The sequence below is a fragment of the Tiliqua scincoides genome, chromosome 8 (genome assembly GCF_035046505.1).
Source record: "Tiliqua scincoides isolate rTilSci1 chromosome 8, rTilSci1.hap2, whole genome shotgun sequence".
In the NCBI taxonomy this organism is placed as follows: Eukaryota; Metazoa; Chordata; class Lepidosauria; order Squamata; family Scincidae; genus Tiliqua; species Tiliqua scincoides.
Genome location: NC_089828.1, coordinates 4,526,849 through 4,541,149, shown reverse-complemented (window position 1 = coordinate 4,541,149; position 14,301 = coordinate 4,526,849). Strand labels below are relative to the sequence as shown.

The following is a 14,301-nucleotide window of genomic DNA, read 5'->3' as shown; positions in this document are numbered from 1 at the left end:
TCCGAGCTTTCTCAAGTACAGGATTTTTGTATGCATCCATTGGAGGTCTGCAATCCTGACACCAAAGGGAGGGCGGAAGAACTGGAAAAAGGAGGTAACTTTCTTTCTCCCGTTTTTTAATTATGTATTTAGTTAAACACCTAAGGAGGATATTTAAAAAAACAACACAGGAATACCACACAGTAAGAAGACAAGTATAATTCTTGGAATGAAACTACGCACATCCTCTGGGACATGACAAGTATCTTGTCATGTCCCAGAGGATGTGCAATTCCATTTCCAGAATTATATTTAAAGAGCATATACAACTATTAACCAACATCTCTTCCCCCCCAAAAAGCATGATGGCTGTTTGAGGCTGAAGGGGTTGAATATGACTATTCACAGAAGCAATTAAGGGTTACCATATTGCCTGGCTTGATATCATGCATTTGTGCTGTGCAAGACTACACAGTTTGCAATGACCCTTCCAATCGCCAGTGTGGACTCGGGGCAGGATCTGCCACAGAGAGGCCTGCAGGAACTGGATGCTCCAAATATGTCTCTCTGATTCATCGGGTACATAGGCTATGTGGCTAGACACCACCAGGAGTTCTACAGAGGAATGATTTTTCAAGCAAATATTTACATAAGATTCAGTTTGGTTTTGTTATTGTAAGTTGCTTTGAGAATCCATTATGATAGAAAAGCAATGTACAAATGTTAAATGTACAACTAATATTATTAAAAAATGTTCCAGACTGAGCTACAAACTTGTTCATTAAACACAAAGATAGTAACTTTGTGAGATGTAGATTCTCTTTAACAAAAAAAAACACACCAGTCTGAACTGTAGCATAAAAAAATGGGACAAACTGTGTCTTTCATATCAGTAAAATAAGACAAGGCTCTTCAAACCTCCTGTACTTGGAACAGAGCCAGCCTGTAGCAACAGAGATGATCACTTCAGTTTGCCCCATTCCCTCTAAATTGGGAAAGGCGTGACATAAATATACAAGATCCATTTCCGTTACTTCATCACTGCTTCTCCCCAGCTGACTGCTGTGTCTCGGAATAAAAGCACCAGCTGCAGCCAAGAATGCTGGATATATCAGCTGGCCTTCTGCCCTGTGGCCTGAGGGGTATTGCTCGTTAGATACCACAACCCAAGGAAAAGCACACATGTGATATCAGTGCCAACAATCAGACATGACGCTTCCTTTAAGCAACTCCGCAGCTTTTCATAAAAGAGTTCTCTTTACCCAACGGGTAGGAGGCCTTGTTTACACTGCTTGAAAACCCAATGCTCTCCAGGAGATGAAAGAAACCATGCTCTTCTTTGCAAATATCAAAGGCAAAGGAAACAACTGCTAGTAAGAGCAGTACTCTCTTTCCCACTGTGGGCTCCAAATAGAGATTCATGTCTTAAACTCAACTTGCATGCATCTAACAAGGGCAGGACTGATGCCAAAAGCCTCACTGGTATAGCAGGGTCTCCACACAGTTGCTGGTAACCTATGGCTGGTTTCCAATGCTTCTCTGGCCCTATTATGGTATGCTTCATCCTCAAGGTCAGCAGCACCCAGGTATATATTATGCTGGTTGTGGAAACTATCCATAAAATAGAGCGGAGTAACATGGTGAATGCATTATGTTCTAGCAGCCGCATAGAACTCCAACTATGCTGAAATGATTTTGAATGGCAACCACACAGTTGCAAGTACATATGGATTGAGCCTTCATAACTTTGGGGAGGTATATAATGTGCGGGCCCCTTTAAAGTCTTAGTTGGGTCTGTTTTGCTTAGGTTGTAGTTATTCTTATACCAGATTTGGGGGGGGAGGAAGTAATGTGATTACAAAGAGAGAAATGCTGGTCAGCTGACTTGGCTTGGGGCTATAACGGAGTTTGGAGGAGAGCCTCACTGTCAGCTGTAGGTATAGGTAAGCTCAAGGAGTTAAGTTTCTTTGTGTGTTCTTCTTTCTCTCCAGTTTTCCGGAATTGTATGTGAATATATGCTTCCCTCTTAATAATCTCATTATCTTTCTGTAGGGTTAGACTTGGGTTTTTAGTGTGTTTAATAAATTGGTATACTCTGTAACTTGCACTAACTCTTTGTCTTTTGTATGATGGAACTGAACACTCCTCACCCCATCTAGCCCTTTTTTCTTTGGCTTGAATTACCTGATGGGGAAAGAAGATTAGGATCAGTGCACCTGGGGACAGGTTCAGGACTATTGGGGCGGGGGGGGGGGGGAAGAGAGAGACGAATGAAATGCCTGCTAGAAGTAAGGGTTTCAAAAGCAAATTGTAAATTTACTTCATGAAGGATCACAAAACGTACTGTAACTACATAAAACTTGGCCAGTTGTTAAGATCCCTGTGAAATGAACACCTGCGAAATGAACAGACAAATAACTGCTGACCGTAGTAATTTATGCCTATCAGGCAAACTGGAGTGAAAAGTCGCCCTAATTAAGACTTCCAACTTTAACCCATTTCTGCCCAGCCCACAGGAGTACACATTTGATCCCTGTTGCATATATGCAATGTTGGGCAGAAATGGCTTAACTAATAACATTCTTACAAATGACAAAAAAAAGCAAGAAAAAATGTTTTTAAATACCACTCTAAAGCTTACTAGTTCACTTTTAATTTGACATGTATTTCAGGCCTTCTATTTTCCAACAATTCCACCCCCCCCCACAAGACATTTTAAAGGAAAAATATTTTTGTCTTCATGTACCCCCCCTCCCCCTGCCTGCCTTGCTGAATTATTCCCACAATGTCAAACATAATTTCAAAGCCATATGAGCATGCTGGAGATTCCCATCCCGGAAAGGAAAGAATGCAAGGTGGGGAATTCAGTGCCATGGCAACCTCCAACTGTCTCTTCCTCCTACCCAACCGTAGTTGGCAGCAAAACCACCAGATGAATTGTCACCTGACACCAGCACCAGTCCTCTGGCCATTCTTTTCCCGAGAATCCCAAACAGCTGAGTCCCCTTAAGCTATTGCATCCCTCCCACGAGACCTCAAACAGCAAGATGCTATTTCCTGCCCGAAAACTACTTTCTAGGGAACCAAATCAACATGGTTGCATGAAAAATCCTGTACCAGTGTCATGCCGGTTGGTGAGAACTGCCGATTCCCAAGAGGCAGCAAACCTTGACGTGAAAGAAAGTGAGTGGGGAAGATTGTGAGAATCTTTCTGGGCTTAAGAACTGGCACCGCCTCCAACGAGGAAAATGCAACTGCGTGGGACAGACCGGCATGGTCCCTAAGACATTGGTCTGAACCCAGGCCAGAGTGGCCAGAGGAGGAAGGCACGGGCGCAGCAGGAGCAGAGGCCCACTTTGTACATTCAAAAGCATTCCATAAGGAACAGTATGTTTGCACATGCAGGAGTGATAAATACTTTTCTTTGGACTAGCCCTCTTTGTCCATAACTTCTGGTTCTCAGCAGTTAAGGATAATAGTAAGCTGCTTTATACTGAACCAATTATTGGTCCATCTAGATCAGGGGTGTCAAACATAAGGCTCAGGGGCTGGATGCGGCCCCCGGAAGCTTTTTACCCTCAGGCTCTCAGCTGCTGAGGTGTTACAGCTGAAATGGCAACCCACATGAAAATTGGGCTTTCCCAAATCTTGAAATATGATCAAGATTTGCATACTTTCTCTTCTGTCATTTGCAGTTAATGAGTTTCTATATGAGAACAGGGCCTGATTTCTGGCCATTAGCTGCTTAATGATATCACTTTCTGCTTAACGACATCACTTCCAGCCCTCAGCTGCAGCCCTGAATGCTAACTTCGGCCCTCTGTATGAAACGAGCTTGACACCCCTGATCTAGATCAATAGATCAACTAGCACTGATTGACTGGCATTTCAGAGTGTAATTGAACATGGGAACTTCTGCATCTAAAGAATGTGCTTTGCCACTGAGCCTCAGCTTAGGTAAGGAGCATCCCTGCTCCCTCATGCTCAAAAATCCGCTGGGAAGGTTATTTGGTTTCCTGTCACTTCAGGGCATTTGGACAGAAAGCTCTCTCAGTCATGGCATCCTATATCAAACTATTTCCCCAGGGACATTTGCCTGAGCAATTCTCTTTAAAGGAAGGCCTTAGGCTTGTCCTACCACCATTCAGAGCGTGATACCACAGTCTTTCGAGACTGAAGGTTGCCAACAACAACCACCATGTAGTGGTGGGAGTGAGGTAATCATATCCTTGTTCTCTTTAGCCATTTGTCAGGTATGTTAGTCGTGTTTTTAGTTTGCTTTTACTGTTAAGGATGCATTTTGAGCTAGAGTTACACATAAACTCTCTCTCTAGAGTAAGCAGCTGTGTCTATTGGATGAACCCACAGGCACTCAAAACTGTTTACAATACAGAAAAGGTAAGCTATATTTTAAGTGAAACCAAAGTTATCAAAAAGATCAGGTATGTTAGATCTACTCAAAATATGAAAAACACTGGCCCTTTGGGTAAAGTAGAACTTCACTTATGCCTACGCTGAACACTTCCAAGCCACCAACAGTCTCTCACACACTAAATGGCATGAGCAACTTCTTTGGGCAGCTGTGGACAACAGGACTTGTCCCAAGCCTGCATCGGGCAATCCACATGCCCACCATCAGTACAGCAAGCATGTCCAATTAGGAAATACACTGCTGTGGTAAGAAGCCAGGCATTAATCAATATCAAACTCAACATCTGCATGTGTCCTAATAGAAGGTAGCTGCCTTGAAAGGTTTGCAATACATACAGCATGTCAGGACAGTTGTCTGGTTTCTCCAGAAGGCCACCCTCCATCACAAAGCGAAGAACTTGCTCATTAGACATGCCTTGATAAGGCTGCTCTGCTAATGTGGCTATCTCCCACAAGACAACACCAAAAGACCTACGAGAAAAAACTACAAGTTAGAAAATATTCAAGCCAGTCCAAGTAATCTTTAAACCGAGTTGACTACCTTGTGTATTCTGCAGTACACTGAGGCATCTTGATAGGATTGTGAAGTAGGCAAACACAGAGAGAAAATGACACACCCTACTGGTACTCAGAGGTACACTGCCTGTGAACATGGAGGTTCTACTTGGCTATCATACCTACTAATAGCAGTTAATCATCCAGATGTGTTTATACTTGCTTTTGGGATCAGGGAACGACAGATGTCCCAAAGAGGAAGATGGGGCATCCTGAGGGCACATTACATTTGTAATGCTTGCAACATTACACAGCAACAAGGTCTCTGCAAAACACAGTGGAAACAGGAAAAACCAGAGCCACCGGAGACCTGCCATGGTCATTTCTTTGAGCCATAATCGAGTTACAGGGGCACAGAGAAAAGCAGTTAAATGTAGCTAAAAGCGCTTTCAGCATTACCAGACATCCGAGTGTGTCGTGAATACGCCGTCTTTCAGTGATTCTGGGGACATCCAGCGGACAGGCAGCAGCCCCTTCCCACCTTTTCGATAGTAATCAGTCTCATAGATATCCCTCGTCATGCCAAAATCTACATGGTACATAAGGGACATGCGTGTTCAATGAACTATAGGAAAAATACGCCCCTTGGAAACCTACTGAGAAGCGCAACAAAGGAAGCTCAAAACAACTCAGGTTGCCCCAAACCCACATTTTGTTACGGCTCACCTAAAACAGGCTTGTTGCAGTGTTTGCACTTTCATGGCACACACAGTGAACATCTTTTGAAACTCAAGTCGTAGAGAGGGACAAGAATCCAGTAGCAAATGCCAATCACCAAAGACTGGAAGTTCCCCTCCCCCACCCACCCACCCCTGGCTGCTAGACATTTCTCCAAGACTGGCCCAGACATTTCTCAGCTTTTACTCCATAGCCACAATACTAGAAAATAGCTTTTTATTTTAATGTTAATGCCAAAATTCTCAGGAGCTTGAATGATTACTCCAGCACTTTCCCCTCCATTAGACTTAAGTGGTTAAAGTTTTAGCCACAAAAGGTGGCGAAAAAACAATTTAAAAACAAAACAAAAAAAAAACACAATTCTGCTTCAAGTACCAATGCGTGGTACACATTTATGTTGAAGAGAAAAAGGCACAACCCTAAAAAAAGATAGTACAGAAGAGCATAAAACCCTCTTGGTGGCCTGTTTCTGCCAAGTGCCCATTTCTGAGCCAAGTTCTGGGCTTATTACAAGCAAGAAAGAAACACACCTCCAATTTTCACAGTAAAGTCCTCAGCCACCATGCAGTTTCTTGCAGCAAGATCTCGATGGACAAACTTGTTGGCATTAAGATAGGCCATTCCATCTGCAATCTCGCCAGCCATCTGAATCATCTTCTTCAGGGCTGGAGTTGTCTGTGCTGGGTTATTCTGAACAGGGAGGAAGAAGACAGCATAATATGAGTGGAGACAGCAACCACTTTCTTTCTTGAGAGTGTCTTCAAATTTGGCTCACCGAGTGGACCTCAACAAGTGAGAAACCCTGGCCTCTGAGCGGCCCGCTTGGAGGCAGGCTGTGCAGCATGGCCTTTCCCAGTTTGAAGAGACACTTGGCCAACAGTCTGAGGCAAAGAGGCAAAGAAGGAAGGCCCATAGCCAGGGAGACAGGCCAGGGCCAGACTGCACTTGCTCCCAGTGTGGAAGGGATTGTCACTCCCGAATAGGCCTGGCTTAGAAAGTCAAACTGCGACCCAATTAAAGAGAAAAAAATAGAAAGTCACCAGAAATGAAGACCTTCTTGCATCAGAAACACTGAATGTAAACATACAGCCCAACTATATCTCCCCCCCCCCAAATCTGAAAAAGTTCATCTGCCAAGTTCATCTGACAAGAAGAGTGACTCTCTCACTCATTCCCCAGATCCTGGGTCAGTCATATGGCTAGCTTAAAACCAGGTAGCAAGTCTGAACTGAGAATGTGCCAGCTCATAGCTCAAGCTCTTCAACAGCAGCCATGGGAAGAAATAATAAGAACATAAGAACAGCAGGAGGGACTTGGGTAATACTCACAGGTTTACTTAAGGTGCTTCAGGAGAAATGATTCAGGAACACACATCTCTTTCTTCAAAAGCTACTTTTAAACCACACCACTGTAACTCGTAAATAATACACACCCATAACATTTCCTAACTGAATTAAGAATGCTAAACCCTATCAGTGGTTCCCAAACTGGGGGTTGCAACCCTCCCCCCCCCCACAGGCAACCACGATCATGTTACGGAGCCATTCTGAGGCCCAAGAAGGCCTGTAGAGGGTGCCGGGGGAGACCCATACCCTCCAGAGGGCCATAGCAACTCCCAGTAAGTTGGAACCCTCTTTTTGCCGCAGTGGCACAATCCAAGGAGTCGCCGTCCCCCATCACAGCCCACAAAAACTTAAGTGGTTCCCTTAACTTCGGGAAAAGGTTGGAAACCACTGCCTGAAATAGGTTATTCAGTGACACAAGGGTCTAACTCCCCTCTCTTCACAAGAGTCTAATTAGAGCCAGTGTGGGGTGGCCATTCTGGCCACTGTGAGTCTGAAAGGCCCCAAGAGAAGTCAGCATAGCACTGATGTCCTGGTCAGTCAGCTGATCACTGACCTGCTCTTTCAGGCAAGCCCTACTGCTTTACCTCCACCTTAAACTTGTCCACTGTCTTGGTCTAGCACTTTTCTTCCGCTTTCTTGCGTCTCCCACTTCTTCGAAAGTCTTGAGCCTGCTCTATTCACATGGCAGAATGATGTGGGAAGGAGGTGACAGAGTGGACTGTATCAACTGAAGGGAGAGGAATGCATTCCTGAACATTCCCTTGTGTTAAAGGAATTCCCTGCCAGTGAAAACTAGCATATCTAAGAGTGGGCTGGGTGAGAACCTCTCCCCCCAGTGTGCTAGTTTTTTTTTCCTTTTTCTAAATTCTTGCAGGGAACATAAGAATGACGTGTGCACACCAACCCAAACTGCATTCTAAGAACCTAAGAGCACTGCTGGATCAGGCCATAGGCCCATCTAGTCCAGCTTCCTGTAACTCACAGTGGCTCACCAGATGTCTCCAGGAGCACACAAGACAACAAGAGACCTGCATCCTGGTGCCCTCCCTTGCATCTGGCATTCTGAGGTAGCCTACTTTTAAAATCAAAAGGGTTGCACATCATGATTTGTAGCATGTGATGGACTTTTTGTCCAATCCCCTTTTGAAGGCATCTAGGCCAGATGCCTTGATTCTGAAGGGGTCCAGACCCATTGCACCCCCTCATTCTGGTTCAGACCTCAGATGCTGACCTCTTCCTCAGAACGGATTCTTCCTCTTTTCATAACCTGCCTTCTCACTGGTCAGGATAAAAGTTCCATTACATCACCACCCTGACCTGGGCACCACAGTCACCACAGTCACTACACAAGATCCTACAAGAAGTTAATTTTTTTCAAAAGGCCAGTGGTGAATTGGTACTTTGTGGCTTGCTGCCACATATACAGCCTGGGAACAAAATAGTGGTTCGCTATGACCAGATCAAGCTGGTTAATGTCCAGGTACTTATAAAAAAAAGTCACAAAATAAAGGAAGAGGAAGCAAAATTTCAAAGGACAATATTTGCTGCAGTGGAACAAGACAGCCTGTCCTGAACTTAGTTTTCTGCAGGTGGTCCTTTTCCATTCAAGCCTGCAGTTTGACAAGATGTTGTCAGGAGAGATGAGGGACCAGTATGGAGTATGTGCCACAGCTTTGTTAACAGGTGACAGATAAGTGAAGTCAGGGCTGGAGTTCACCAAAGCAAAACATGGCACAGCTCGTTCGCAGCCCTCCAAGTGGAACAGTGAAGTGTCAGCACTACTAACACGCAGGGTGTCTGAACCACCATTTTGTCTTAAAACAAGAGGCATTTTTAAAAAAGAAAAGAAACCTGCAAAGCTCACCTCTGTGTCTGGTCGAAGAGATCGCAAATAACTCTTCAGGTCTCCGCGTGTCATAAGTTCCATGATGACCAACGTGGGCTGGCCCTGAGATACAACTCCAAGAAGCCGCACCTTATAGGAAAAATGCTTGGATTATATACTCATGCCAAAAGCACCATTGTAGTTTCCAGGCTTAACAGCTCTGGATTCAGACAATCTGTACATTTCTAGCAATAAATGTTTTGCTGTTCAGCTGTGAAACACTACTCTCTTTAGGAACGCAAACCAAAATTTCATCTGCATTAAGATCCCACTGAAACAGGCATACAATAACTGGTTCACACTGGTGTGTGAATGGAACACATCACCTCCACCACACCCTCTGTCCCAACACTATTGGATATTGAGCCAGAAGATTGTAGCCACATCTGCAACTGGGGTTCTCTGATCATCAAAACACACATAAAAATTCATCTCTGGGTTGCTTACAACATGTTTCGATTTTGACACTTAACTATCATCACTGTATTTGTGTGGAGAAATTAAAGAGTCTGTTGAGACTCATTAAAAAAAGACTTGGAACAAAATAAATGCAGAGTAAAAATTTCTTCTTTCTTAAGTTGGAGACACACCCACCCACCTCTGGCATGGTAAATGAAGCTGCAACCCTATCCATATTTACCTGAGAGTAAGCCCCATGGACTATACTTCTGAGTATGAATAGGATTGGGCTCTTGAGAAGGCTAATCTGAATGCTATGACAGAAAGTGCTAGCCAGGCCTTCAACAGTTTAGCAACTTACAACATGGTGGCAATTGAACTCCTTCATCACTGAGGCCTCGTTCAGAAACTCGATCCGTTCTCGCATGCTGGCGGACTCATTCACCGTCTTGATGGCCACCCTGGTGTCCGGTTCATCCTTAACCACCCCCTTCGCTATCCCCTCATACACCATTCCGAAGGAGCCCTGCCCCAACTCTCGACACATGGTGATCTTCTCCCTGGGGACTTCCCATTCATCTGGTACATACACTGGGTGGGGGAAGAAAATGACAAGAAAAATTCACTAGTAGCTTTGAACCAAAGACTCAAGACCAATGTGGGAGGCAAAGAACTTTCCTTCTTCATAATAATGTACAATGAAGTTCTATAATTCTATGCTAAGATGCCTCCTAAAAGAATAATCTCAATGATGCTCTGCGATTATGTAGTTAATTCACATTGTAAAGTTTCCCCAGTTTACAAATTGGGAGTTGAGCCAGAGAACAACCTGCCCAAGGTCACTCCATGGGCAATAGGGAATGGAAAGTGAGTAAACCAAGATGGCGTCAGACACAGCTGCTCTGAAGCGAAATACAGAGCAAAATGTACTCAAATCAACCAGTACTTGGTGAACCAGGAAAGACAGCACTCTGAAGCAGAGAACAAGGTCTGACTTGCCTTCTTGTTTACGCCATGGGGGCCTGTATATCTTGCTGCTTGTTCCACTGCTCCGCTGTTGTAGGGGGAGATCACAATGAACTGTTCACACAAAGTTTTGCCCCATTTTGTCTCAGCTCCTATACGAGCTACACATGAGCTACACGGCTGCCTTAAGGGTGTCACAAACTGAAAGACCCACTCACCATCAGAGGCGCTGAAGTATTCAGGATTCACAGAAGCATAAAGCACCCCGTTTCCGAGCCTGTCGCTGTTCCTGTTAAAAACACAAGAAGGTATTTCCTCACTTTCAACACCTGCTGCATGAAAGGGAAGAGCACATTTCACTCTATTTTGGTTCTCTCACTTTCAGCTCTGTTCAGTGAAATGCTTAAAAAAAAATGCAAAACCCAAACAGCAGCATTTGCCAGTTCACATGAAGATGTTCACAATCAGCTGTGTTACTTCCAGAACATACCATATCTATGCTTAATGACACATCCCTTAGAACTATATCCAAGAATAGGTGCTGAGTCAGTCTGCACTAGTGCAATAAAAATCAAAAATATCAGGGTGGTTGCCCATTATTTACTTGGGGGAAACTGGCATCAAGTAATTCGGTAAAAGATAATCAAGGGGGGAAAGGGAGAAAGGAAACCCCCACAACCTACATCAGGAGATCTGTCCCTCATATTTTGTAGTAAAGTTGTTTAAAGTTTTGCCCCCCCCCCCAATCATCATCCAGACACAAAATCTGCAGTAACAGATTCAAGTGGGCTGCAACTCAGGGTCAGCACCTCCTCTGTCAACAAGAAGTTCAAGAGCCAAATCCTGGCATCTGCAAGTACAGCTGGGAAAGATTCCTGTTCGAAACTCTGGAAAACTGCTGCCAGGCAGGTTATACAATATTGTGCTAGGTAGACCAAAGGTCTGAGGCTGCAATCCTATCCACACTTTCCTGGGAGTAAGCCCCACTGACTATAATGGGACTTACTTCTGAGTAGACATGCCTAGGATGGGGCTCTGAATCAGTAAGAAGCAGCATAGCCTTTCTCATGTGACCCAACACACCAAGTCAGCCTCCAGTCCAAATTGTCAGTTTCCACCAAAACCAGTTCTGCCTCTAAGCAGGGCCACCCGTAGTCTCACCTCTTTTTGTTACAGACATACAGCATGATGAGGAGCCCTCCAACAACCAGCAAGACTGCGATGGGGAGAACGATGATCAAATGAAGAAAATTCCCATATTCTGCTGCTGCAACAATCAAATACAGAATAAATAGTGATTAATAGGATGATAACATTTGGATTTGGCAGTCCGACTAGTTGCGTAGCTCAGGGGGTGTCACAGGACCCTGGGCGGCAATGCTGCCCTCGCTGCGATGATCCAGTCGCAGCGGTCCTGCCCCCCCCTTCCCCTGCTCGCAGTTGAACCACAATCATTCAGAGTAGGGGCGCCCAAACCCCGGCCCTGGAGCCACTTGCGGCCCTCCAGGCCTCTCAATGCGGCCCTCAGGGAGCTCCCAGTCTCCAATGAGCCTCTGGCCCTCCAGTGATTTGTTGGAGCCCACACTGGCCGGATGCAACCGCTCTCAGCATGAGGGTGACTGTTTGACCTCTCGCGTGAGCTGTGGGATGAGGGCTCCCTCCACTGCTTGCTGTTCCACGGCTGCGATGGGAGTAGCAGCAGAAAAGGAAAGGCCAGCCTTGCTTTGTGCAAGGCCTTTTATAGGCCTTGAGCTATTGCAAGACCTTCATTCATTCATGTAAGTTCATCTTTAATATATTCATTTATGTAAATTTATTCAAATTTGAAACTTAAATTAATTTCTTTTTTGCCGTCCCCCGACAGAGTGTCAGAGAGACAATGTGGTCCTCCTGCCAAAAACTTTGGACATCCCTGATTCAGAGCAAAGCTGGCCACTCCTTCGGGTAATCTCACAAAGTATGGTCTTGAGGAGAAGCTCCCTTGTTCTTCCTCATCTGCCTGGAGAACTGTTTGAAATGGCCACAGGTGTCTATGAGGTGGCAGTCTCCCAGGCAGAGGAAACAGGCTTCCTGCATGTCAGGGGAGGGAGGTCTTGCCCCATAGCAGTGACACTTTTCAAACGTGACTTGCTCAATATATGACATAGCAGAGTTAGCAAGCTGGCCTCCTTAACAATTTTTAAATCTTTTTTTTTTTTTAAACCTCCCAGTGCTGCTTCAGAAGCAGTCAGAAGGAACCAAGGAACTGGATTTTCTTCCCATGCACGAAGCACACAGTTGTACACAGGATTTCCCCACTCAGATGCTGGAGTAAAATACTTGACAGGGCCCTGAAAACCTCCAAGGTGAAGTCTGCACAAGTGCCCAACTCCACTACAAGGGACTACACAGAGAACTGGGGAAACAGAAAAGCAATACTGTGCCAACCACAGATTTGGAAAGAGCGCCATCTCTCACAGCATTATTTTTCCACACAGTGGTTTGTCAGATGCCCCACAGAAGCTCGCAGGTAGGAGAAGGTGACAAGAGTCATCTCCATCTCCGGCATCTAGTAACCAGATTTGAACTCCGAGCTCCAAAGTTCCAATGACTGACCCCATCCTCCAGGGCTGCACAGAACCCTCACCACCTGACAACCTCAAGTCCAAAGAACTCAGGGAAGAACAAGCAACACCCTTCCCATCTCATCTCTGCCCATCCGACAAAAAGTAGAACATGCTTACGTTTGGGTTGGACATAGAAAGAGATTGGCTCTGTCCAGGATCCATTCCCAGCCAGAGAAGTGGCCTGGACTCTAACAGAGTAATTTCCAGGATTGAGGTGTGTCAGTTTGGCTCCTCCCAGTTTTTTGTATTCCTGTCGGGAAATACATTCCCGTTTCTCCTGCAAAAGGGGTTAAATGGATTTATATTCACATTGACAAGTACCATGTGCTTGCAGAGCACTGAAAACAAAGCAGCCCATGTTCTACCTTCTCCAGACACTACCCAAATTCCTGTGCTTGTCTCTCTTTCTTGCTGTACTAGCATCAACAGTTTAAAAAAATATCCTGTTTAGGAAAACTGGCAAAATGTTTGCAGTTACAAGAAAGAAAAAGGCCAATAAGGAGAAAAAGAAAACACATGCTTGCAGTACACAAAGTCATTTATAAAAAGGTAAAGGCCAAGACAGCATCAGGTTATCAAGGACAACTTTACTCCATCTATGTGAGAGCAAATGATCAAAGTCTTGGTCTTTAACCATGAGAGCAAAAAGCTTGATTCTTGTTTTGTTCAAAAACAGGTGCTATTCCCAGGTGCCTATCTGCTTATGCCAGTAAAATTATGGCCATGACCACACACAAAAAGGTAACAAAGTTTGCAAAATGCAGAGACACCCAAGTCCTCCTTACCTCCCCATTTTGCCCGTACTTTATTTCATACATCAGAATCAACCCATTGGGGTTATCAGGTTCTGGCCACTTCAGGTAGATGGTGTTTTCTTCCTTTCCTTCCCAAGTTACTGATGCTGGAATGTTGTCTGCTCCTTCTGTGGACACACATGCAAGAGTTGACACAAATCACTAGAGGGGCAGCTGGGTTAATCTGCTTTAGCCAAAGACAAGAAAGTCCTGTTGCACTTTAAAGACTAAACAGACTGATTGCAGCCAAAGCTTTCATGGATGGCAGTCCATTTCATCAGATATATGAAGTGTTATCCTAGGAAGGTGGAGTGGGGATGTGTCCATGCACACGTACACAAAGACGAGGTAGAGAGGGAGGAGGGGAAAGAATGCAAATCATGAACCAGCGACTATGATATTAGAAGGTGCAGTGTGTGACCATTTCTGTGTCAAATGAGTACAATGAAAATTCACAACAGCAGTAAAGAAGTATGCTTAATTAACACAGGTAGTGAAGTAAAAGCCATTGTCCCTATTCAAGTCTAACCAGATGGTTTCACTTTGCAGACTCCAAGTAAGGTTAAAAAAAAATCAGGTTAAAAAAAATCACATTTATGAAAAAAGGACCCCAATCTTACATAGGTTCCTTTAAAAGAATCAGGGTTCTCAATTCACCTAAA

General features: G+C 44.6%; 1 protein-coding gene across 1 annotated transcript in view; it reads right to left on the bottom strand.

The window, feature by feature from the left end:
• IGF1R (insulin like growth factor 1 receptor) overlaps window positions 1-14,301 on the bottom strand; it is a 171,804-nt gene that overhangs the window by 4,465 nt on the left and 153,038 nt on the right. Inside the window, exons 12-20 of the mRNA XM_066635975.1 lie at window positions 13,631-13,767; window positions 12,963-13,122; window positions 11,401-11,506; window positions 10,458-10,528; window positions 9,635-9,864; window positions 8,854-8,964; window positions 6,174-6,333; window positions 5,365-5,494; window positions 4,747-4,881 (exon numbers count right to left, since the gene is read on the bottom strand). Of these exons, the coding sequence (XP_066492072.1) occupies window positions 4,747-4,881; window positions 5,365-5,494; window positions 6,174-6,333; window positions 8,854-8,964; window positions 9,635-9,864; window positions 10,458-10,528; window positions 11,401-11,506; window positions 12,963-13,122; window positions 13,631-13,767 (1,240 nt within the window). The remainder of the gene's footprint in view (window positions 1-4,746; window positions 4,882-5,364; window positions 5,495-6,173; window positions 6,334-8,853; window positions 8,965-9,634; window positions 9,865-10,457; window positions 10,529-11,400; window positions 11,507-12,962; window positions 13,123-13,630; window positions 13,768-14,301) is intronic.